General features: G+C 46.8%; 1 protein-coding gene across 1 annotated transcript in view; it reads left to right on the forward strand.

The window, feature by feature from the left end:
• SCLT1 (sodium channel and clathrin linker 1) overlaps positions 1-25273 on the forward strand; it is a 281942-nt gene that overhangs the window by 61647 nt on the left and 195022 nt on the right. Inside the window, exons 4-6 of the mRNA XM_068279885.1 lie at positions 755-807; positions 3425-3497; positions 10746-10801. Coding sequence (XP_068135986.1) covers positions 755-807; positions 3425-3497; positions 10746-10801 — 182 coding nt within the window. The remainder of the gene's footprint in view (positions 1-754; positions 808-3424; positions 3498-10745; positions 10802-25273) is intronic.

A 25273-nucleotide genomic window follows, 5' to 3' on the forward strand; every position in this document is an offset into this window, starting at 1 on the left:
AGGACACAATCTGCACAAAAGTTGATTCAGGACACAATCTGCACAGAATGTCAATCTTGTCCTCATTTTAGCATGAGTTTCTTCTGGGCACAGTTTCCATCCACATGCTAAAAGCATTATCATTACTAGATCAAAGGATTTTTTTTACAGCTGGTTGGAGTTCTCCTATAACACTACTACAGTGTACAATGCATTGCAATTCATTTTCACATGTTAAAACTTTATTGGGAATGGTTAGCATTAACTTTATTTAAACAAACAAAAAAGCTCCTACTGTTGTATTTAAAGCTGCTGATACTGTAAATTCCAACCACCTTACGACCGAAGCTCATGACCACTTCTTCAGTCTAATGTAGTCATAGAAGTTAGATTTTTTTTCCATAGAAATCGACACACATGAAGGTGTGGTCCCCCCAATGTAAGATTGCAGATCGGGTTCTCTTTTTCTATGTTCCAAGTTTTCTATGTTACCATTGTATAGTGATGGTTCATAGGAAGCGAAGACCAATCAAAGGCACTTCCTGTTCGTTATGATTGACCGGTTCAAAACGACATACAATTTGTATAAAATCTGCGTGGCAAGCTGGAATGGGTGACATCTCGTTGACCGCCTGTTGCTGCCTACTGTTGGTACTTTATAAATGTTTTTCTGTACACTTTACTTTTTATTTTTTAAAGCTATAGTCAAATGCATGTGTACTCTTTACCATATCTACTTTATAGGTGGCTTTCTTTTTTTTCTTTGTTTCATTAGACTCATGATTTGAGAGACAGTGAAACTGCAGCATCTGGCTTCATGGAGAGGAGGTGAGTACTAATGTAATGGCGAAAGACAAACTACCTACAGGATTTCTAAATGGGGAATAAGGCTACTTACATGTGGTAAATAGGGTCTTGCGTGGAAAAATTGATGCTTTTGAATTGTGAGTGTGGAGAAAGCTACTAAGAATTCCCTAGACTGCCAAGATCTATCAAGTCAATACTTAAAGGACAACTGTAACTAGAGGGATATGCAAGCTGCCATATTTATTTCCTTTTAAGCAATACCAGTTAGCTGGTTATCCTGCTGATCCTCTGCCTCTAATACTTTTAGCCATACACCCTGAGCAAGCATATGCAGATCAGGTGTTTCTGGCATTATTGCCAAATCTGACAAGATTGGCTGCATGCCTGTTTCTGGTGTTATTCAGACACTGCTGAAGCCATCTACATCAGCAGACTGCCAGGCAGCATTGTTTAAAAGGAAATAAATATGGCAGTCTCCATATCGCTCTTGCGTTAGTTGTCTTTAAAAGCGTTGATATTGGTATTAGAACTCAAATATATTGGTTACATAATGAGAAGACCAGATTCTTCGGAGAAATCTTTGATGCTTGGAAAAATTGAGGGCAAATGAAGAAGAGGATGGCAGAGGCTAAGATGGATAGACTGCATATGTGAAGCTATGAACATGCCTATGCAATAGGTTAAATAAGCAGTGATTGGCAGACTCGTCTGCCATGCAAAAGTACACATGGCCACGAAGAGTCGGAATCAACTAATAAATGAGTGGGAGGAGATGTGGTAGATTTTCAAACCCCAAAACAATTGGTCATGCTTATTTTGGGAGGCTGTCTGCTATGTGTATATGTTTGCACCCATTCAGCAATGCGTTAATTGGGAAAATCCTCAGCTGAATGCTATTGTAGTTCTTGCTTCACCTCCCAGGGAGAACTACACTATTGCTAATCATCTTCCCTTCACACTACACAGTACAGAATATGCTGCTTGGCAGAGATTCAGTCATCATGTGTGTACTATGATTGTTCTTAAACTATCACCCAGAATTACAGAAGATTGTTTTGGAAGTCTTCTATCTTGCCTGTCACCAAGGCCCCCTGCTGGCAGACTGATCTGGCAGATATTGGTATATTCTGATAAACCTTGGAGTCTAGTAGTAACGTTAATGTTCTTTTCTTAAACTATGGATTTCTATTGTGGTCACTTCAATGAGTGTAGGTAGATCTCATTTAAAGATCTTTTCACTGACAGTGTTCCTATCCGAAAATTGGATGGGACTCTATTTACACACACTTCTAACAACAAAGGGGCACCATGTAATCTCGGTGCCCTGTTGCCACTGTGGCGATTCTGGCACACTGTGGTCTTAACCTAAATGCACCGCATGTTGCAGGTTTCCTGCGCTTGCATTTGGGTTGTAATCTATGGTAACACATAAAATTGCATAGACACAGTGTGGCGCTTTGCGATGTTCTTGTGAATTCCTTGTGCTGCGTGCTGAGCCTTTGTCTCTAATACTTTTACCTATACTGTAGATGCTGAACAAGCTTGCCGATCAGATGTTTCTGACTGGATTAGCCAACTGCTTGTTTTAGGTGTGTAATTCAGACACCACTGCAGCCAAAGACGTCAACCGGACTACCAGGCAACTGGAATAGTTCAAGGGGTACCTGAGATGACTTTAAAAGAAGAAATATATACATACCTGGGGCTTCCTCCAGCCCCCTTTAGGCTGATCGGTCCCTCGCCTCCCTCCTCCACCGCCTGGATCCTCCACTATGGGTCCCAGTAATTCCGTCAGCCAGCGCAGTCCGGCCGTGCACTCCCGTAGCCAGGAGCGTTCTGCATCTGCACAGTACTTTCCCGGCAATAGGAACGTGATGCGGGCGCGGCCAATCCCAAGCATGCACACTATGCCCCTACTGGCTGAATTGCTGTGACCCATAGCAGAGGATCCAGGCGGAGGACAGGGAGGAACCAATCAGCCTGATCGTGGGATCACTCCGCGGGATCAGTTGCAGTAAGCAGATTCCACTTCTGTGCAGTCCGCGATAATCCCGGGCAGGCAGATGCGTTCCCCATATAGCCTATGGGGGAAACGCATTTGCCCTAGGCTACACATACCGCCGCCACTGTTTGCAGTGCACAGGGAAGAATCATGGGGCTCTCCATTGGGCTGAAAAAGACCTATGGAAATCCTCAGCAACGGAACAGAAACAGAATTCTCATTGTTTTATGGTGGACCAATGAAAATTCTCCCTGTTGCTAAAGAGAATTGATCTAATGCAGCCTATTGAGATCCCCATGCTCCTGCTGGCCTCCTGGCTGGGTACAGAGAGAGACCAAGTGGTGGCGATCATCGGTGGGACAGCGGAACAGCGATCTCTTTGGGGTGGAGTGGACGATGCAAAATGGACAGAGCGCTTCTGCTTAGTGGGAACAGAGCCTTAGCTAAAGTTTTGGTGTAAAGTACATCAGCTAACAAAGCTTATGATGCCAGAGAGCTACTATTAGATTTGCAGTGACACAAGTTACGATGAGTTAGGCTCATACAATTAAACTAGCACCGTATTAGTCCCATTGTTCTCAGAAATGTAATGGATCTACTGGATATAACCGCTACATGCAAATTTTCTTTTTGTAGACATGTGGATTTCCTAATTGGAGAATTTGACAAACACGGTGAAGAAATGAGTGAGCTTCTCCGGTTTAATCAGGTATTTCCTGTTGTTGCTTTCTCGATAAGGTAGCAGAATTTAATTACCCTAACCTTGCTTTTTTTTTTCTTTTTTTTTTATTGTAACTTCAGATGTTAATCAGTCCTTTTTTTTTTTTTTTTTTTTTCATATGAATTTTATTGCATTCACAGATATTTGGAAACTTATAAAAAATACATTTGTTATTGTGTGTGCATTGAATTGTAAGGCCATGTTTAGCACTTAGTTGGTTGCTAACTAGCTGGTTTGCAATGTTTTGGTTTTTTTTTTTCCCTACTCTGTGCCTTGTATCAATTCTTGGTGCTATGTTGAGCTTCTAATAACTTGGAACAGATTGGCAATGCAAATAGTCCTAAAACAGTTAGTTACATACACACTTTACACTTACTTTGCCCAGCACAATTTGAGTAAAGGTCCATACCGACGCCGCAATTTTTGTGTCAATTTTTTTGCAACAAACCATTGTTTTCACGATATCATATAACATCATTTAAAGTGGACCTGAACTTCCTCTCTGCTCTAAAAGATACGCAACAGCATAATAACCGTTAAAGAAAAACATTTCTTTGTTACAACTGATACAAATCCTGCAATAAATCTGCAATGTGTCTATTTCCTGTTTTCATGGAAGCAGACATATTGTTATCATCCTGTGCTTACCAATTAGCTGTTCTGCCATGGCAGTCAGCTGAAACAACTGAGGGATCAAATTACAACTTGTCATTAGTCACAGATGTGGGGTAATTAGACAGTCTAAACTCTCTAAATAAATACAGGGTGCATTTCTCTGTTTTCCTTCTGGCCTGCGCAAGAGTTCAGGTCCGCTTTAAAAAAAATACATTTTTTTAATTGTTTTAATGACGTGACTGCCCACGATTATTGTTCCCATTGAACGACCGTCATGTCGGATCACTTAACGAGCGATTGTTAATATCCCCGTATACTCCACTGGCAGTTTCCGCTATCGTTTTTTTCTGTAAATGATGATTGCAGATTAGGCCAGATGGATCGGGGAACAATTGTTTGTTTGTGGAGATCCCCGATCCATCTGGCCGGGGGTATTTGACTTCAGTACAGTTGTCCCTCAATGACAGTGGCAGTAATCAGTCAAGGCAGAAGATCCTAGCCTAATATTATTGTAGATCTCACAACTGGATGCCTACAAATTACATATTTTTGGCACGGCTCAAATTAATTGATTGGACTGAATAAGGAAAGATGTGATTTATCAAGCACACATTTCTCTGTTTCTTAGTCCATCCTGGCATTAGCACAGACATGGCCCTCGAGGACTAGATTTTGACACCCGTGCCTTAACCACTTCAGCCCTCAGTCGTTTTCACTTTATGCATCCGAGCAATGTTCACCTCCCATTCATTAGCCTATAACTTTATCACTACTTATCACAATGAACTAATCTACATCTTTTTTTTTTCTGCCACCAACCAGACTTTCTTTGGGTGGTACATTTTGCTAAGAGCTACCTTACTGTAAATGCATTTTAACAGTAAGAATAAGAAAAAAAAGAAAAGAAAAAATTCATTATTTCTCAGTTTTCGGCCATTATAGTTTTAAAATACATGCCTCGATAATTAAAACCCACGTATTGTATTTGCTCATTTGTCCCGGTTATTACACTGTTTAAATTATGTCCCTATCACAATGTATGGCGACAATATTTTATTTGGAAATAAAAGTGCATTTTTTCCGTTTTGCATCCATCACTATTTATAAGCCTTTAATAAAAATAAAAATAAAAATAGAAATATTTCATCTTTACATAGATATTTAAAAAGTTTAGACCCTTAGGTAAATATTTGTTTTTTTTTTATTTTATTGTAATGTTGTTTATTATTATTATTATTATTAAACATTTTATTTGGGTATTTTTGGGAGGGTGGGATGTAAATAGTAATTTTTTTTTTAATGTAAATATGTTTTATTTTATTTTTTTAATGTAGATGTAGTTTTACTTTTTGGCCACAAGATAGCAACCTTAGGTTTGTTTACATGACGTCACTCTAAGCGTAACATGTACGCTTAGGGGGACGCAGGAGGCAGAAAAAGTAAGGCTTCCGAGAGAAGCTGTCGCTTTTTCTGCGGGGGAGAGGAATCAGTGATCGGGCACCGTGGCCAGATTCATTGATTCCTGGGCTAACGATCCGCAGCCTCGTGCACGCGCGCAATCGGCCGCGGGAGCGCACATGGCCTCCTGGACGTAGCTCTACGTCCAGGAGGAGAAAGTGGTTAAATAATCAGGAAATATAGAGTCTGGTGGCAGAAATTAAAAATATGTACATAGCTTAACCTCTTGAGGACTGCAGGGCTAAACCCCCCCTTAGTGACCAGGCCATTTTTAGTAAAATTGGCCACTGCAGCTTTAAGGCCAAGCTGCAGGGCCGCACAACACAGCACACAGCCAATTACTGCTATCGGCTGTCATAGGCTTCTGCCTATGAGAGCCCATCGCTCTCTTCTCCCCCAGGGGGACAGCGGTGTCACACGGCTGTCCCCAGTGCAGCGCTACTGCTGATCGCAGCGCTGCACAATGTAAATAGACGTCTAACAGTCTCTCGAGCGGCAACAGCCGCTCGGAGACTGAAGGCGGGGCGGAGCTCCGCCCCCCCAAGCAGGAGATGCGCGCGCAGCCTGCGCACGATCTCCTGCAAAACACAGCCCCAGGACTTTACGCCAATCGGCGTTAGGCGGTCCTGGGGCTGCCGCCGTGGCCACGCCCATCAGCGTGACGTGGGCGGCAACTGGTTAAGACACGTTCGGGTACATCCATTATATCTATGCTGTGGGCAGTAGACAAAACAAGACAAATAACATTTATATCACTGGTACACTGTAGTAGGCAAACGTAGTCCGGCACTCAAATGTTTACTCTAGGGGGATTGAGGGCTCCACTCAGAAAGCACCTCTCGTGTGTGTGCTTACTAGTAACCTCCACCACTCTTGAGCGAGGACCTTCACATTGGCTCACAGTCCAATGCAGGAGGCGTGCAGCAAGCGGGGTCAGTGCAGGGCACAACAAACATTTAGCACATGTGAAGGAAAGACACTGTGCACCCGCCTCCTTGTTCGAACTGCCGTTTATTTTCTTTGCACAGCCTATAGTAAACAATGATGACAAATGTACATAGACAACGTCAAACCTGAACTGCGGAAGGTGCTGCGGTGGTTGAGGGAGGGTGACCAGGGACAGATGGGTCGTCCCATTTGTTCCTGGTCACCCTCCCTCAACCACCGCAGCACCTTCCGCAGTTCAGGTTTGACGTTGTCTATGTATATTTGTCATCGTTTACTATAGGCTGTGCAAAGAAAATAAACGGCAGTTCGAACAAGGAGGGGGGTGAACATTTATATCATGCTTTTCTCCTGGCAGACTCCAAGTGCCAGAGCTGCAGCCACTAGGGAGCGTTCAGTAGGCAGTAGGCTAGGGAGTCTTGCCCAAGGTCTCCTTACTGAATAGAGTCAAACCCAAGTCTCCTGTGTCAGAGGCAGAGAGCCCTTGAAGGGAACCCGAGGTGAGAATAATGTGGAAGCTGCCATATTTATTTCCTTTTAAGCAATACCAGTTGCCTGGCAGCCCTGCTGGTCCTCTGCCTCTAATACTTTCAATCATAGCCCCTGAACAAGCATGCAGCAGGTCAGGGGTTTCTGACAATATTGTCAGAACTGACAAGATTAGCTGCATGCTTGTTTCTGGTGTAATTCAGTTCACTACTGCTGCCAAATAGATCAGCAGGTCTGCCAGGCAACTGGTATTGTTTAACCCCCTTGGCGGTATGATTCTTTCCGGATTTTAGGGTCAGACCCTAAAACCTGGAAAAAATCATGCTGCCAGGGAGATTTGCAGCAGTTTAACAATCATTCACCACCTTGGCTCCAGCGCTGCAGTTATGCCTCAATCCTCCGGGTGACGCTTCAACTCTAAGTGAAATTGCCAGCTGTCGTCATGACGACAGCTAGCAATCTCACCAGTAGGAAGCAGAGCCCCTGAGGAGAGTAAGAAGAATGGCGGCTGATGTTGGGATCCCCTGGGAGGTATGTAGAAATGCCTGCTGCACACAGCCTCTGGCGGCTACCCCGAGCAGAATACGGGATTACCGCTCTTAGCCGAGGTTTTCCGCCCCGACCCTAGCTCGGGATTACTGCCAAGGAGGTTAATAGGAAATAAATATGGCAGCCTCCATATCCCTCTCACCTCGGGTTCACTTTAAGCATTACACTATCCAGTTGTCAGTGAGAGTGATGAAGCATGAGGCAATGTGATGTAAATTGGGTGCAGCCTATTTTGCAGTGCCACTTACTAAGGCTGGGATAAGCACCAGAGGCAGCAGCACACACTCACACACACACACACTCACACACTCACACACTCTATTCTTTATCTTTATTGCCCTTTAAAAGTTGATGAGCACTGATTTTTATGACTTTTTTTTTTTTTTTAAACCATTAGTAAAAGATATACAGATATGTTATTGACTTGAAAGCAGATTTTTCTCTCATATCTAGTGTTGGTGTTTGAATCTAGGTTCCTTCATTCGTAAACCTGGCTCACGCTGTACACCACAGTTCAGCACCAATGCTAGTGGAGAGGGTCTCGGGGAAGTGCTTCATGTGACTCCCTCTCCACTAGCTTCGGCGCTGCACTGCAGTGCACAGGTCCTTCTTAAAAAATTAGCATATTGTGATAAAGTTCATTATTTTCTGTAATGTACTGATAAACATTAGACTTTCATATATTTTAGATTCATTACACACAACTGAAGTGGTTCAAGCCTTTTATTGTTTTAATATTGATGATTTTGGCATACAGCTCATGAAAACCCAAAATTCCTATCTCAAAAAATTAGCATATCATGAAAAGGTTCTCTAAATGAGCTATTAACCTAATCATCTGAATCAACTAATTAACTCTAACTCTAAACGCGTACATCAAAAAAGGGCGTCGGGGAAAAAAGGGCGTGTGGTGTAAACGATAAGCAGTATTATCGTTTATAAAAAATATTGTGTAGAATTTCGTTTACAAATAGTGTTTTAACAATTTATAAATCATTAAATAATGTGTATGAAATTGGCAATTCTTAAAACGTTAATCTTCCCTGTTTCTAAACTGAAACTTATAATTACGTTTGTTAAAAAAAACAGTAATATTTGTTTAAACATTATAATTATATATTGTTATGAATAATCTTGATTTATCGTTTATTATAATAAAATGTGAAAATATTGTTTATAACATTGATATTAATATAAGTACATTCATAATAACTGTTGATTAGTATTATTAAAATTGTACTAAAACTATACCTAACCCTACTCTCACACAGAACCCTCCCTGTACCTATCCCTAACCCCTAGACCCCCTGGTGGTGCCTAAACCTAAGACCCCCTGGTGGTGCCTAAACCTAAGAACCCCCCTGGGGGTGCCTAAACCTAAGAACCCCCCTGGGGGTGCCTAAACCTAAGAACCCCCCTGGGGGTGCCTAAACCTAAGACCCCCTAGGTACTGATCGCTTTATTTTGTGAATAATAATGTTTTACAAACAGTAAGGGTTAAAATGTTAAATAATGTTTTAATTAAATAGGATAAATATGTTTAGTATTTTTATAAACGTTATTCGTCACGGGTGCATTTTCTAAACGTAAATCATCACAAGCACAGTTATAAAATAATCTCCGGCACCCTTTTTTCCCTGTTCGGCGCCCATTAAACGATATTTATAATGGGAGTGAATAGGGCGCCCTTTTTGTCCACTTGTCTCATGCGCCCAAATCTCCTGCTTCCCTCTAAACACCTGCAAAAGATTCCTGAGGCTTTTAAAAACTTCCAGCCTGGTTCATTACTCAAAACCGCAATCATGGGTAAGACTGCCGACCTTACTGCTGTCCAGAAGGCCATCATTGACACCATCAAGCAAGAGGGTAAGACACAGAAAGAAATTTCTGAACGAATAGGCTGTTCCCAGAGTGCTGTATCAAGGCACCTCAGTGGGAAGAAAAAAGTGTTGCAGAAAATGCTGCACAACAAGAAGAGGTGACCGGACCCTGAGGAAGATTGTGGAGAAGGACCGATTCCAGACCTTGGGGGACCTGCGGAAGTAGTGGACTGAGTCTGGAGTAGAAACATCCAGAGCCACCCTGTACAGGCGTGTGCAGGAAATGCGCTACAGGTGCCGCATTCCCCAGGTCAAGCCACTTTTGAACCAGTAACAGAGGCAGAAGCGCCTGACCTGGGCTACAGAGAAGCAGCACTGGACTGTTGCTAAGTGGTCCAAAGTACTTTTTTCGGATGAAAGCAACTTTTGCATGTTATTCGGAAATCATGGTGCCAGAGTCTGGAGGAAGACTGGGGAGAGGAAAATGCCAAAATGCCTTAAGTCCAGTGTCGAGTACCCACAGTCAGTGATGGTCTGGGGTGCCATATCAGCTGCTGGTGTTTGTCCACTGTGTTTTATCAAGGGCAGGGTCAATGCAGCTAGCTATCAGGAGATTTTGGAGCACTTCATGCTTCCATCTGCTGAAAAGCTTTATGGAGATGAAGATTTCATTTTTCAGCACGACCTGGCACCTGCTCACAGTGCCAAAACCACTGGTAAATGGCTTACTGACCATGGTATTACTGTGCTCATTTGGCCTGCCAACTCTCCTGACCTGAACCCCATAGAGAATCTGTGGGATATTGTGAAGAGAAAGTTGAGAGACGCAAGACCCAACACTCTGGATGAGCTTAAGGCCGCTATTGAAGCATCCTGGGCCTCCATAACACCTGAGCAGTGCCACAGGCTGATGGCCTCCATGCCACGCCGCATTGAAGCAGTCATTTCTGCAAAAGGATTCCCGACCAAGTATTGAGTGCATAACTGAACATAATTATTTGCAGGTTGACTTTTTTTGTTTTAAAAACACTTATCTTTTATTGGTCGGATGAAATATGCTAATTTTTTGAGATAGGAATTTTGGGTTTTCATGAGCTGTATGCCAAAATCATCAATATTAAAACAATACAAGGCTTGAACTACTTCAGTTTTGTGTAATGAATCTAAAATATATGAAAGTCTAATGTTTATCAGTACATTACAGAAAATAATGAACTTTATCACAATATCCTAATTTGTTGAGAATGACCTGTATGGCATAAGCCAAGTTTACAAATTAAAAAACCTAGATTCCAACACTATTAATATCTGTTATCTTTCCAGCATTTTTTTTGTTATATTTTTTCCTCTTTTCTTATAGGCACAGATGGGTGAGATGAGATTAAAGCTAGAAAGCATTGTAAAAGAGAATGAAAAGTAAGTAGGATGACTATTACACTGGTTTAGGCTGTTAATGTATATCATTCGATACAGGTATATTTGGTTGATGCTTTTATGCTCATGTTCTCTGTGCTCATATCATCAGAACAGCTACTGAGTTCTTGGTCAGTTATCTGGAGTTGCTACTTTAAATGGAACCTGAAGCGAGGAAAATTATTTAAAATAAACACATAATGTAGCTGTAAATTAATATTACATACTAACCTCACCGTCAGTTCCTCTGAGAGGCTCACAATTTTCTTCTTACAGTGACCCCTTGCAGTTCTGACAATATTTTGTCAGAACTGAAATCCACCAGTTGCTGTCAGTTATACATCAGCAGCTGTCAGTTACAACTGAGTGTGCAAGGTAATGTCCATGTTTTCTATGGCTCAAGTGGGTGTTTTTACAGTTTAACAGTGTGCTAACCAGGAAGCTATAATGGGGTAATGGCCATTTTTAAAATGGAGGATGGAAAAATCCATTGATCACAGTGCACAAATGGGACACAAGAGAGGAGAAAGAGATTGAGGAGTAGACTACAGGAGGTAAATATGACCTGTGTATGGTTATTTTGACTTTTTATTTTCAGTTCAGGTTATCTTTAAGGCGTTCATTTTTGTGTTTGCTTTAGAACAGTGATTACTGTATATTGAATAGTCAAGGTACTTTATTTTACTAACTTAAGGAGAACCTGTACTGAGTAAAAATATTTAAAATAAACACATGAGGTAACTTCAAATGAACATTACATAGTTACCTTGCCATCAGTTCCTCTCAGAAGCTCACCATTTTCTTCTGACAATAATCCCTTCCAGTTCTGACAATATTTTGTCAGATCTGAAATATATCAGTTGCTGTCAGTAAAATATCAGTTGCTGTCAGTTATAGCTGAGAGGAAAACTGATGTACCAGGTAATGTCTATGTTTCCCTATGGCTCAAGTGGGCGATGTTACAGTTTAACTGTGTGCTGACCACAAAGCTGTTATGGGTAATGGCCATTTTCAAAATGGAGGACAGAAAATTCCCTTGATCACAGTGAAAAAACAGGACGCGGGACAGGAGAAAGACACTGAGAAGTAGACTACATGGAAGGTAAGTATGACGTGTGTATGCTTATTTTGACTTTTAATGTTCAGTTCAGGTTTTCTTTAATTTTAATTTTATTAACTAATGGATATTTGCAAAGATTTCCCCCTTTTTGCTTGTGGCTACCAGTTCCTGATATTTGCCACTCCTTTCATTGTGCCACGTAGCACATATACACCAAGTCAGCAGCTGCCACCAATGTGACACTGCTGTGCCAGCAGCATCCTCCACTAAGTCAGCAGCAGCTGCCACCAATGTGACACTACTGTGCCAGCAGCATCTTCCACTAAGTCAGCAGCAGCCGCCACCATTGTGACACTACTGTGCCAGCAGCATCCTCCACTAAGTCAGCAGCTGCCATCACTGTGACACTACTGTGCCAGCAGCATCCTCCACTAAGTCAGCCGCTGCCATCACTGTGACACTACTGTGCCAGCAGCATCCTCCACTAAGTCAGCAGCAGTCGCCACCACTGTGACACTACTGTGCCAGCAGCATCTTCCACTAAGTCAGCAGCAGCCGCCACCATTGTGACACTACTGTGCCAGCAGCATCCTCCACTAAGTCAGCAGCTGCCATCACTGTGACACTACTGTGCCAGCAGCATCCTCCACTAAGTCAGCAGCTGCCATCACTGTGACACTACTGTGCCAGCAGCATCCTCCACTAAGTCAGCAGCAGCCGCCACCACTGTGACACTACTGTGCCAGCAGCATCCTCCACTAAGTCAGCAGCAGCCGCCACCACTGTGACACTACTGTGCCAGCAGCATCCTCCACTGAGTCAGCAGCAGCCCCCACCGCTGTGACACTACTGTGCCAGCATCCTCCTCCACTGAGTCAGCAGCAGCTGTCATCACTGTGACACTACTTTGCCAGCAGCATCCGCCACTAAGTCAGCAGCAGCCGCCACCATTGTGACACTACTGTGACAGCATCATCCTCCACTAAGTCAGCAGCAGCTGCCACCATTATGACACTACTGTACCAGCAGCATCCTCCACTAAGTCAGCAGCAGCCACCAACGTGACACTACTGTGCCAGCAGCATCCTCCACTAAGTCAGCAGCAGTCGCCACCAATGTGACACTACTGTGCCAGCAGCATCCTCCACTAAGTCAGCAGCAGCAGCCCCCACCACTGTGACACTGTGCCAGCAGCATACTCCACTAAGTCAGCAGCAGCCGCCACCATTATGACACTACTGTACCAGCAGCATCCTCCACTAAGTCAGCAGCAGCCCCCACCGCTGTGATACTACTGTGCCAGCAGCATCCGCCACTAAGTCAGCAGCAGCCGCCACCATTGTGACACTACTGTGACAGCAGCATCCTCCACCAAGTCAGCAGCAGCTGCCACCAATGTGACACTACTGTGCCAGCAGCATCCTCCACTAAGTCAGCAGCTGCCATCACTGTGACACTACTGTGCCAGCAGCATCCTCCACTAAGTCAGCAGCAGTCGCCACCACTGTGACACTACTGTGCCAGCAGCATCTTCTACTAAGTCAGCAGCAGCCGCCACCATTGTGACACTACTGTGCCAGCAGCATCCTCCACTAAGTCAGCAGCTGCCATCACTGTGACACTACTGTGCCAGCAGCATCCTCCACTAAGTCAGCAGCTGCCATCACTGTGACACTACTGTGCCAGCAGCATCCTCCACTAAGTCAGCAGCTGGCATCACTGTGACACTACTGTGCCAGCAGCATCCTCCACTAAGTCAGCAGCAGCTGCCACCACTGTGACACTACTGTGCCAGCAGCATCCTCCACTTAGTCAGCAGCAGCCCCCACCACTGTGACACTACTCTGCCAGCAGCATCCTCCACTAAGTCAGCAGCAGCAGCCCCCACCACTGTGACACTGTGCCAGCAGCATCCTCCACTAAGTCAGCAGCAGCCCCCACCGCTGTGATACTACTGTGCCAGCAGCATCCTCCACTGAGTCAGCAGCAGCTGTCATCACTGTGACACTACTGTCTGTGCCAGCTGCATCTGCCACTAAGTCAGCAGCAGCCGCCACCATTGTGACACTACTGTGCCAGCAGCATCCTCCACTAAGTCAGCAGTCGCCATCACTGTGACACTACTGTGCCAGCAGCATCCTCCACTAAGTCAGCAGCAGTCGCCACCACTGTGACACTACTGTGCCAGCAGCATCTTCCACTAAGTCAGCAGCAGCCGCCACCATTGTGACACTACTGTGCCAGCAGCATCCTCCACTAAGTCAGCAGCTGCCATCACTGTGACACTACTGTGCCAGCAGCATCCTCCACTAAGTCAGCAGCAGCTGTCATCACTGTGACACTACTGTGCCAGCAGCATCCTCCACTAAGTCAGCAGCAGCTGCCACCAATGTGACACTACTGTGCCAGCAGCATCCTCCACTAAGTCAGCAGCAGCCGCCACCACTGTGACACTACTGTGCCAGCAGCATCCTCCACTAAGTCAGCAGCTGCCGCCACCACTGTGACACTACTGTGCCAGCAGCATCCTCCACTAAGTCAGCAGCAGTCGCCACCATTGTGACACTACTGTGACAGCAGCATCCTCCACTAAGTCAGCAGCAGCTGCCACCATTGTGACACTACTGTGCCAGCAGCATCCTCCACTAAGTCAGCAGCAGTCGCCACCAATGTGACACTACTGTGCCAGCAGCATCCTCCACTTAGTCAGCAGCAGCCCCCACCACTGTGACACTACTGTGCCAGCAGCATCCTCCACTAAGTCAGCAGCAGCAGCCCCCACCACTGTGACACTGTGCCAGCAGCATCCTCCACTAAGTCAGCAGCAGCCGCCACCATTATGACACTACTGTACCAGCAGCATCCTCCACTAAGTCAGCAGCAGCCCCCACCGCTGTGATACTACTGTGCCAGCAGCATCCTCCACTGAGTCAGCAGCAGCTGTCATCACTGTGACACTACTGTGCCAGCAGCATCCGCCACTTGGTGGTGGGCTGCTTCACTTCACTGCTGGGAATTGTGAGCACTAATTATATTACATTGCTGTTTGTATATTGTTTTTTGCTGCTGCAATATCTGGTGGATTGTCTGTGTGGTTCATCTGATATTAAACAGCAAGTGTCAGTTTTTAAAAGTACAATTTTTTTTTTCTTTTCCCTCTAGTTTGTTTTGCAGCAGGCAATTGGCTAGGGGGAGGGACTAGCTGCAACAGGAGGTATTTGGTCAGCTTCAGGACTCAGTACTGAGCTTGCTCAGTCTGAGGCTTGCTCACTAAGTGACTGCGACACAAGTGTGGCATAGGCGTTAAAAACAGGCGTTACAACACAGGCACAAAGAGAGTGGTGAGAGGAAGTAGGTAAGGACAAAAAAAAAAAAAAAAAAAACTTCAATCAATATTGTGGTTTTTTTGCATTGGTTAGAATGTGCTAGGCACGTTGTGGTGTAGTCTTTAAATTTTGAGGACTCCACCCCAACTTCACTCACTCCACCCCTCCCGCCCCTCCTCCTCCCCCTCCTCCCCTCCCCCCCCCCCCCCTCTTCACTCACTCCCCAACTTCACTTCATCTCCCTTTCCTCCTCCCCAGCTACACTCACTCTCCCATTTCATCTTTTACCACCACAGTTTACTTTAAATAATTTTTCCCCACACAAAAGTCATCATGTTGGACTATGCTGTACAGTGTACATCCTGCAACATGTATGCATGCCTTGATCAGCGGATTGAGGGTGTTTACTGTTGCCCTGGGTGTGTGCGTGTTGCTCAGTTAGAGGCGGAAGTCGCAGAGCTAAATAAGCATCTCGCAACACTGAGAAGCATACACAACATGGAGAAGAGCTTGGATCTCACGATCCAGACACTGGATGGAACCGTTGAAGATGAGGAGGGTGGAGTACAGCCGGACCAAGAAGCAGAGGCAGCCGCTAGTTGGGTCACAGTTAGAAGGGGTAGGGGAAAAAGTGGCAGGGAGGCTAGTCCCGAGTTGTCCCTCACTAATAAGTATGCTTGTTTGCGTAATATTGGGGAGGATGATTCAGGAGTAGCAATGCTGCAGCAGGATGTGCTCCTTAGCAACCAAGGGGCAGACTGCTGTAACGAGAAAGGGAATAGGAGTGCAGCTAAGGCTAGACAGGTACTGGTGGTAGGGGATTCAATTATTAGGCGCACAGATAGGGTAATCTGTCGAAGAAACCGCGAATGCCGTACAGTCTGTTGCCTCCCGGGTGCTCGGGTTCGGCATGTAGCGGAAAGAATTGACAGATTACTGGGTGGGGCTGGGGAACACCCGGCTGTCATGGTACACATTGGCACCAATGACAAAGTTAGTGGGAGATGGAAGGTCCTCAAAAATGATTTTCAGGTACTTGGAGATAAACTTAAAGCAAGGACCTCCAAGGTGGTGTTTTCTGAAATACTGCCAGTGCCACGTGCTACATCTGAGAGACAGAGGGAGCTTAGGGAGTTAAATAAGTGGCTGAGAAATTGGTGTAGGAAGGAAGGGTTTGGGTTCCTGGAGAACTGGGCAGACTTTGCAGTCGGCTACAGGTTCTACAGCAGGGATGGGCTGCACCTTAATGGGGAGGGTGCAGCTGCATTGGGGGAGAAGATGGCTAAACGGTTGGAGGAGATTTTAAACTAGGATCTGGGGGGAGGCGGGAGGATAAAGTCTCAATACATAGACAAGATGAGGTAAAAAGACAGTGGGAACCTATCATTATGGAGGGTGGAGAGGGGGGTGGGGACAGTGTAAAGATTAAGGAGGTTGGTAAAAATTCAAGTAGCCAATTTCATGTAAACAAAATTGGTAAATGTGGTGGTAAAAATACAAAGTGCATGGTAACCAATGCTCGGAGCCTTGCAAATAAAATAGACGAACTAGAGTTCATTCTGAATGACAAAGGCTATGACATTGTGGGAATAACCGAGACATGGATGGATGAAAGCCATGACTGGATAGCTAATTTAAAAGGATACAATGTGTTTAGGAGGGATAGAACAGGGAAAAAAGGTGGAGGGGTTTGTCTCTTTGTTAAGAATTCTCTTACAGCTGTCCTCAACGATGAGATGGAGGAAGATTGCGAAGATGTGGAGTCCGTTTGGGTAAATATTCATGGTGGAAATAAAAGTTGCCAATTGCTTATTGGGGTATGCTACAGGCCACCTCTTATTAATGAAGCTGCAGAACTGCGATTACTACAGCAGATTGAAAAAGCTGCAGGTAAAAATGAGGTCATAATTATGGGCGACTTCAACTTTCCAGACATAGACTGGGGTATTGAGGCTACCCATTCTGGTAAAAGCAGCAGATTTCTGGCAGCACTACAGGACAATTACTTGACTCAAATGGTAACTGAACCAACTAGGGGGAATGCGTTACTGGATCTGATCATTTCTAATAGACCAGATAATGTATCAAATGTGCAGGTTCAAGAACATTTGGGAAATAGTGATCACAACATGATAACGTTTGAGCTGGTGACTGATAGGCCACGGGGCAGCGGGACCACTAAGGGCCCGTTTCCACTAGTGCGGTGCGAATCACCGGGATTCCACCGCTGACGAAAACGCACGCGGATGCGATTCCGCGTGCGTTTTTTGCCGCGATTTCGCGTGCGAATTCGCATAGGCAGGGTCTATGCGAATTTAACCATGTCACTGCCTGGTCCAATTTGCATTACTTTGCATGCGAATTCGCACGCGAAATCGCGGCAAAAAACGCACGCGCGTTTTCCCTATTAAATACATGGGCTGCGATTCGCCTGCATTCCTCACGCAGGCGAATTCTGCAGGCCCTACTGTGCAGAAAAATCCTGCACAGAAAAACGCACGGAAAGAATGACAAGTGGAAACAGTCCCATCCACTTTCATTGCCTATGCGAATTCGCATGCAGGCCACGCATGCGAATTCGCCCTAGTGGAAACGGGCCCTAAACTATGAACTTTAGAAAAGCAAAGTTCACTCAAATTAGGCAGGCACTAAGTTTGGTGAACTGGGATAATGTACTACAAGGGGAAGACACTGAAGGGAAATGGCAAGCTTTTAAACTTATACTCAATCAATACTGTAGTATGTATATCCCATATGGAAACAAAATGTCTAGGAATAAAAAAAGGCCTCTATGGATGAATAGAAAGGTTAAAGATAAAATGAAGAGGAAAAAGAATGCCTATAAGGTCTTAAAACAGGAGGGGACAGAGGCTGCACTAAGCAATTATAAGGAGTGCAATAAAAATTGTAAAAAAGAAATTAGGCAGGCAAAGATTGAAGCTGAAAAACAAATCGCTAAGGATATCAAATCTAACCCAAAAAAGTTTTACAAGTACATTAACTCTAAAAAAAGAAAGGTTGACTGTATAGGACTCCTAAAGGATGAGGATGGGAACTCAATGGTGGATGACCAAGGTAAGGCAGAGTTATTAAATGCTTTCTTTGCTTCTGTCTTCACAAAAGAAACAGCACTGTTGCAAACTACAGAGGCGGAAGAGTCTCAATCTTCTAACTGTAATATTAAATACTTAACGCAGGAAGAAGTGAAGGCAAGACTAAATAAATTAAAAATAGACAAGGCACCTGGCCCGGATGGCATGCATCCTCGGGTCCTAAGGGAATTAAGTTCAGTTATAGATAAACCCCTTTATCTTATCTTTTGTGACTCTCTTGCAACTGGCAGAGTCCCAGTGGATTGGCGTACAGCCCACGTTTTCCCATTATTTAAGAAGGGCAAAAAATCTGATCCAGGAAATTATAGACCTGTAAGTTTAACATCAGTTGTATGCAAACTATTTGAGGGGTTACTAAGAGATACTATACATGACTTCATAGTAGAAAATAATCTTATTTCTCAGCATCAACATGGGTTTACTAAAGACAGGTCCTGTTTGACTAACATGCTCAGCTTTTATGAGGTAGTGAATGCTAATATGGATATTGGGAATGCTGTAGATGTGATATACTTGGACTTTGCAAAGGCCTTCGACACTGTTCCCCACAAAAGTCTGGTGCAAAAGTTGAGGATGCAAGGACTGGGGAAGAGTCTGTGTTCATGGATAGGGAACTGGCTAATGGACAGAAAACAAAGAGTTGTGGTCAATGGATCATACTCAAAATGGGAGACTGTTAGCAGTGGGGTCCCACAGGGGTCTGTTCTGGGTCCAGTGCTCTTCAATTTATTTATTAATGACCTAGTAGATGCAGTAGTGAGCAATGTTGCTATTTTTGCAGATGATACAAAATTGTGCAGAATCATTAACTCTCAGGAAGATAGTGTCATATTGCAACAGGATCTGGATAGGATGGCTATATGGGCACATACATGGCAGATGAAATTCAATGTTGACAAATGTAAGGTCATGCATTTTGGACGTACTAATGGTCTAGCACCATACAAAATAAATGGGATACAGTTGGGGACATCAAACTTGGAGAAGGACTTAGGAGTACTCATTGACAACAAGTTAAATAATCGTACTCAATGCCAAGCAGCTGCAGCTAAAGCTAACAAAATTTTGGGATGCATTAAAAGGGAAATAAAAACTCGAGATGCTAGCATAATATTGCCCCTGTTTAACTCACTAGTAAGGCCACATCTGGAATATGGAATTCAGTTCTGGGCACCACATTACAAAAAAGATATTGCAGTTTTAGAGCAGGTGCAGAGACGAGCAACAAAATTGATGCGTGGGATGGAAGGTCTCACTTATCGAGAAAGGTTAGATAAACTGGGTTTATTTAGTCTAGAGAAAAGACGCCTTAGAGGGGATCTAATTAACATGTATAAATACATCAGAGGGCAATATAATACCTTGGCGGATGAGCTTTTTGTCCCTAGGCCTTCTCAAAGGACTAGAGGACATGATCTGCGCATGGAGGAAAAATGTTTTAGCCATTTATTTAGGAAAGGGTTCTTTACAGTAAGAGTGATTAAGATGTGGAATGCATTGCCACAGGAAGTCGTTATGGCAAACTCTATACCTGCATTTAAAGGGGGCTTAGATGCTTTCCTTGCGTTGAAAGACATCCATGGCTACAATTACTAGGTAATGCCTAATGATGTTGATCCAGGGATTTTATCTGATTGCCATCTGGAGTCGGGAAGGAATTTTTCCCTTTAGGGGCTAATTGGACCATGCCTTGTAAGGGTTTTTTCGCCTTCCTCTGGATCAACAGGGATATGTGAGGGAGCAGGCTGGTGTTGTACTTTATACTGGTTGAACTCGATGGACGTATGTCTTTTTTCAACCAAAATAACTATGTAACTATGTAACTATATGTAACTAAGTCAGCAGCAGCCGCCACCATTGTGACACTACTGTGACAGCAGCATCCTCCACCAAGTCAGCAGCACCTGCCACCAATGTGACACTACTGTGCCAGCAGCATCCTCCACTAAGTCAGCAGCTGCCATCACTGTGACACTACTGTGCCAGCAGCATCCGCCACTAAGTCAGCAGCAGCCGCCACTATTGTGACACTACTGGGACAGCAGCATCCTCCACTGAGTCAGCAGCAGCTGCCACCAATGTAACACTACTGTGCCAGCAGCATCCTCCACTAAGTCAGCAGCAGCTGCCACCAACATGACACTACTGTGCCAGCAGCATCCTCCACTAAGTCAGCAGCAGCCCCCACCACTGTGACACTGTGCCAGCAGCATCCCCCACTAAGTCAGCAGCAGCCCCCACCAATGGGACACTACTGTACCAGCAGCATCCTCCACTAAGTCAGCAGCAGCCGCCACCATTGTGACACTACTGTGACAGCAGCATCCTCCACTAAGTCAGCAGCAGCCACCACTGTGACGCTACTGTGCCAGCAGCATCCTCCACTAAGTCAGCAGCAGCCGCCACCACTGTGACACCACTGTGCCAGCAGCATCCTCCACTAAGTCAGCAGCAGCTGCCACCACTGTGACACTACTGTGCCAGCAGCATCCTCCACTAATTCAGCAGCAGCCCCCACCGCTGTGACACTACTGTGCCAGCAGCATCCTCCACTGAGTCAGCAGCAGCTGCCATCACTGTGACACTACTGTGCCAGCAGCATCCGCCACTAAGTCAGCAGCAGCCGCCACCATTGTGACACTACTGTGACAGCAGCATCCTCCACTAAGTCAGCAGCAGCTGCCACCAATGTAACACTACTGTGCCAGCAGCATCCTCCACTAAGTCAGCAGCAGCTGCCACCAACATAACACTACTGTGCCAGCAGCATCCTCCACTAAGTCAGCAGCAGCCCCCACCACTGTGACACTGTGCCAGCAGCATCCTCCACTAAGTCAGCAGCAGCCACCACCGTGACACTACTGTGCCAGCAGCATCCGCCACTAAGTCAGCAGCAGCTGCCACCAATGTGGCACTACTGTGCCAGCAGCATCCTCCACTAAGTCAGCAGCAGCTGCCACCACTGTGACACTACTGTGCCAGCAGCATCCTCCACTAAGTCAGCAGCAGCTGCCATCACTGTGACACTACTGTACCAGCAGCATCCGCCACTAAGTCAGCAGCAGCCGCCACCATTGTGACACTACTGTGCCAGCAGCATCCTCCACTGAGTCAGCAGCAGCTGCCACCAATGTAACACTACTGTGCCAGCAGCATCCGCCACTAAGTCAGCAGCAGCCCCCACCACTGACACTGTGCCCGCAGCATCCTCCACTAAGTCAGCAGCAGCCCCCACCGCTGTGACACTGTGTCAGCAGCATCCTCCACTAAGTCAGCAGCAGCCGCCACCATTGTGACACTACTGTGCCAGCAGCATCCTCCACTAAGTCAGCAGCAGCCGCCACCACTGACACTGTGCCCGCAGCATCCTCCACTAAGTCAGCAGCAGCCCCCACCGCTGTGACACTGTGTCAGCAGCATCCTCCACTAAGTCAGCAGCAGCCGCCACCATTGTAACACTACTGTGCCGGCAGCATCCTCCACTAAGTCAGCAGCAGCCCCCACCACTGACACTGTGCCCGCAGCATCCTCCACTAAGTCAGCAGCAGCCCCCACCGCTGTGACACTGTGTCAGCAGCATCCTCCACTAAGTCAGCAGCAGCCGCCACCATTGTGACACTACTGTGCCAGCAGCATCCTCCACTAAGTCAGCAGCAGCCGCCACCAATGTGACACTTCTGTGCCAGCAGCATCCTCCACTAAGTCAGCAGCAGCTGCCACCAATGTGACACTACTATGCCAGCAGCATCCTCCACTAAGTCAGAAGCAGCCGCCACCATTGTGCCAGCAGCATCCTCCACTAAGTCAGCAGCAGCCGCCACCATTGTGACACTACTGTGCCAGCAGCATCCTCCACTAAGTCAGCAGCAGCCGCCACCAATGTGACACTTCTGTGCCAGCAGCATCCTCCACTAAGTCAGCAGCAGCTGCCACCAATGTGACACTACTATGCCAGCAGCATCCTCCACTAAGTCAGAAGCAGCCGCCACCATTGTGCCAGCAGCATCCTCCACTAAGTCAGCAGCCGCCGCCACCATTGTGACACTACTGTGCCAGCAGCATCCTCCACTAAGTCAGCAGCAGTCGCCACCAATGTGACACTACTGTGCCAGCAGCATCCTCCACTAAGTCAGCAGCAGCCACCAATGTAACACTACTGTGCCAGCAGCATCCTCCACTAAGTCAGCAGCAGCCACCACCGCTGTGACATTACTGTGCCAGCAGTATCCTCCACTAAGTCAGAAGCAGCTGCCACCACTGTAACACTACTGTTCCAACAGCATCCTCCACTAAGTCAGCAGAAGCCACCACCACTGTGACACTGCTGTGCCAGCAGCATCCTCCACTAAGTCAGCAGCAGCCCCCACCACTGTGACACTACTGTGCCAGCAGCATCCTCCACTAAGTCAGCAGCAGCCACCAATGTAACACTACTGTGCCAGCAGCATCCTCCACTAAGTCAGCAGAAGCCCCAACCGCTGTGACACTACTGTGCCAGCAGCATCCGCCACTAAGTCAGCAGCAGCCCCCACCACTGTGACACTACTGTGCCAGCAGCATCCTCCACTAAGTCAGCAGAAGCCACCACCATTGTGACGCTACTGTGCCAGCAGCATCCTCCACTAAGTCAGCAGCAGCAGCCACCAACACGACACTACTGTGCCAGCAGCATCCTCCACTAAGTCAGCAGCAGCCCCCACCACTGTGACACTACTGTGCCAGCAGCATCCTCCACTAAGTCAGCAGCAGCCGCCACCATTGTGACACTACTGTGCCAGCAGCATCCGCCACTAAGTCAGCAGCAGCTGCCACCATTGTGACACTACTGTGCCAGCAGCATCCTCCACTAAGTCAGCAGCAGCCCCCACCGCTGTGACACTACTGTGCCAGCAGCATCCTCCACTAAGTCAGCAGCAGCCGCCACCATTGTGACACTACTGTGCCAGCAGCATCCTCCACTAAGTCAGAAGCAGCCCCCACCGCTGTGACACTACTGTGCCAGCAGCATCCTCCACTAAGTCAGCAGCAGCCGCCACGATTGTGACACTACTGTGCCAGCAGCATCCTCCACTAAGTCAGCAGCAGCCGCCACCATTGTGACACTACTGTAACAGCAGCATCCTCCACTAAGTCAGCAGCAGCCGCCACCGCTGTGACACTACTGTGCCAGCAGCATCCTCCACTAAGTCAGCAGCAGCCGCCACCATTGAGACACTACTGTACCAGCACCATCCTCCACTAAGTCAGCAGAAGCCACCACCACTGTGACACTGCTGTGCCAGCAGCATCCTCCACTAAGTCAGCAGCAGCCCCCACCACTGTGACACTACTGTGCCAGCAGCATCCTCCACTAAGTCAGCAGCAGCCACCAATGTAACACTACTGTGCCAGCAGCATCCTCCACTAAGTCAGCAGCAGCTGCCACCACTGTGACACTACTGTGCCAGCAGCATCCTCCACTAAGTCAGCAGCAGCTGCCATCACTGTGACACTACTGTACCAGCAGCATCCGCCACTAAGTCAGCAGCAGCCGCCACCATTGTGACACTACTGTGCCAGCAGCATCCTCCACTGAGTCAGCAGCAGCTGCCACCAATGTAACACTACTGTGCCAGCAGCCGCCACTAAGTCAGCAGCAGCCCCCACCACTGACACTGTGCCCGCAGCATCCTCCACTAAGTCAGCAGCAGCCCCCACCGCTGTGACACTGTGTCAGCAGCATCCTCCACTAAGTCAGCAGCAGCCGCCACCATTGTGACACTACTGTGCCAGCAGCATCCTCCACTAAGTCAGCAGCAGCCGCCACCACTGACACTGTGCCCGCAGCATCCTCCACTAAGTCAGCAGCAGCCCCCACCGCTGTGACACTGTGTCAGCAGCATCCTCCACTAAGTCAGCAGCAGCCGCCACCATTGTGACACTACTGTGCCGGCAGCATCCTCCACTAAGTCAGCAGCAGCCCCCACCACTGACACTGTGCCCGCAGCATCCTCCACTAAGTCAGCAGCAGCCCCCACCGCTGTGACACTACTGTGCCAGCAGCATCCTCCACTAAGTCAGCAGCAGCCGCCACCATTGTGACACTACTGTGCCAGCAGCATCCTCCACTAAGTCAGCAGCAGCCGCCACCAATGTGACACTTCTGTGCCAGCAGCATCCTCCACTAAGTCAGCAGCAGCTGCCACCAATGTGACACTACTATGCCAGCAGCATCCTCCACTAAGTCAGAAGCAGCCGCCACCATTGTGCCAGCAGCATCCTCCACTAAGTCAGCAGCAGCCGCCACCATTGTGACACTACTGTGCCAGCAGCATCCTCCTCTAAGTCAGCAGCAGCCGCCACCAATGTGACACTTCTGTGCCAGCAGCATCCTCCACTAAGTCAGCAGCAGCTGCCACCAATGTGACACTACTATGCCAGCAGCATCCTCCACTAAGTCAGAAGCAGCCGCCACCATTGTGCCAGCAGCATCCTCCACTAAGTCAGCAGCCGCCGCCACCATTGTGACACTACTGTGCCAGCAGCATCCTCCACTAAGTCAGCAGCAGTCGCCACCAATGTGACACTACTGTGCCAGCAGCATCCTCCACTAAGTCAGCAGCAGCCACCAATGTAACACTACTGTGCCAGCAGCATCCTCCACTAAGTCAGCAGCAGCCACCACCGCTGTGACATTACTGTGCCAGCAGTATCCTCCACTAAGTCAGAAGCAGCTGCCACCACTGTAACACTACTGTTCCAACAGCATCCTCCACTAAGTCAGCAGAAGCCACCACCACTGTGACACTGCTGTGCCAGCAGCATCCTCCACTAAGTCAGCAGCAGCCCCCACCACTGTGACACTACTGTGCCAGCAGCATCCTCCACTAAGTCAGCAGCAGCCACCAATGTAACACTACTGTGCCAGCAGCATCCTCCACTAAGTCAGCAGAAGCCCCAACCGCTGTGACACTACTGTGCCAGCAGCATCCGCCAC

This window comes from Hyperolius riggenbachi, chromosome 1 (genome assembly GCF_040937935.1).
Source record: "Hyperolius riggenbachi isolate aHypRig1 chromosome 1, aHypRig1.pri, whole genome shotgun sequence".
NCBI lineage: Eukaryota > Metazoa > Chordata > Amphibia > Anura > Hyperoliidae > Hyperolius > Hyperolius riggenbachi.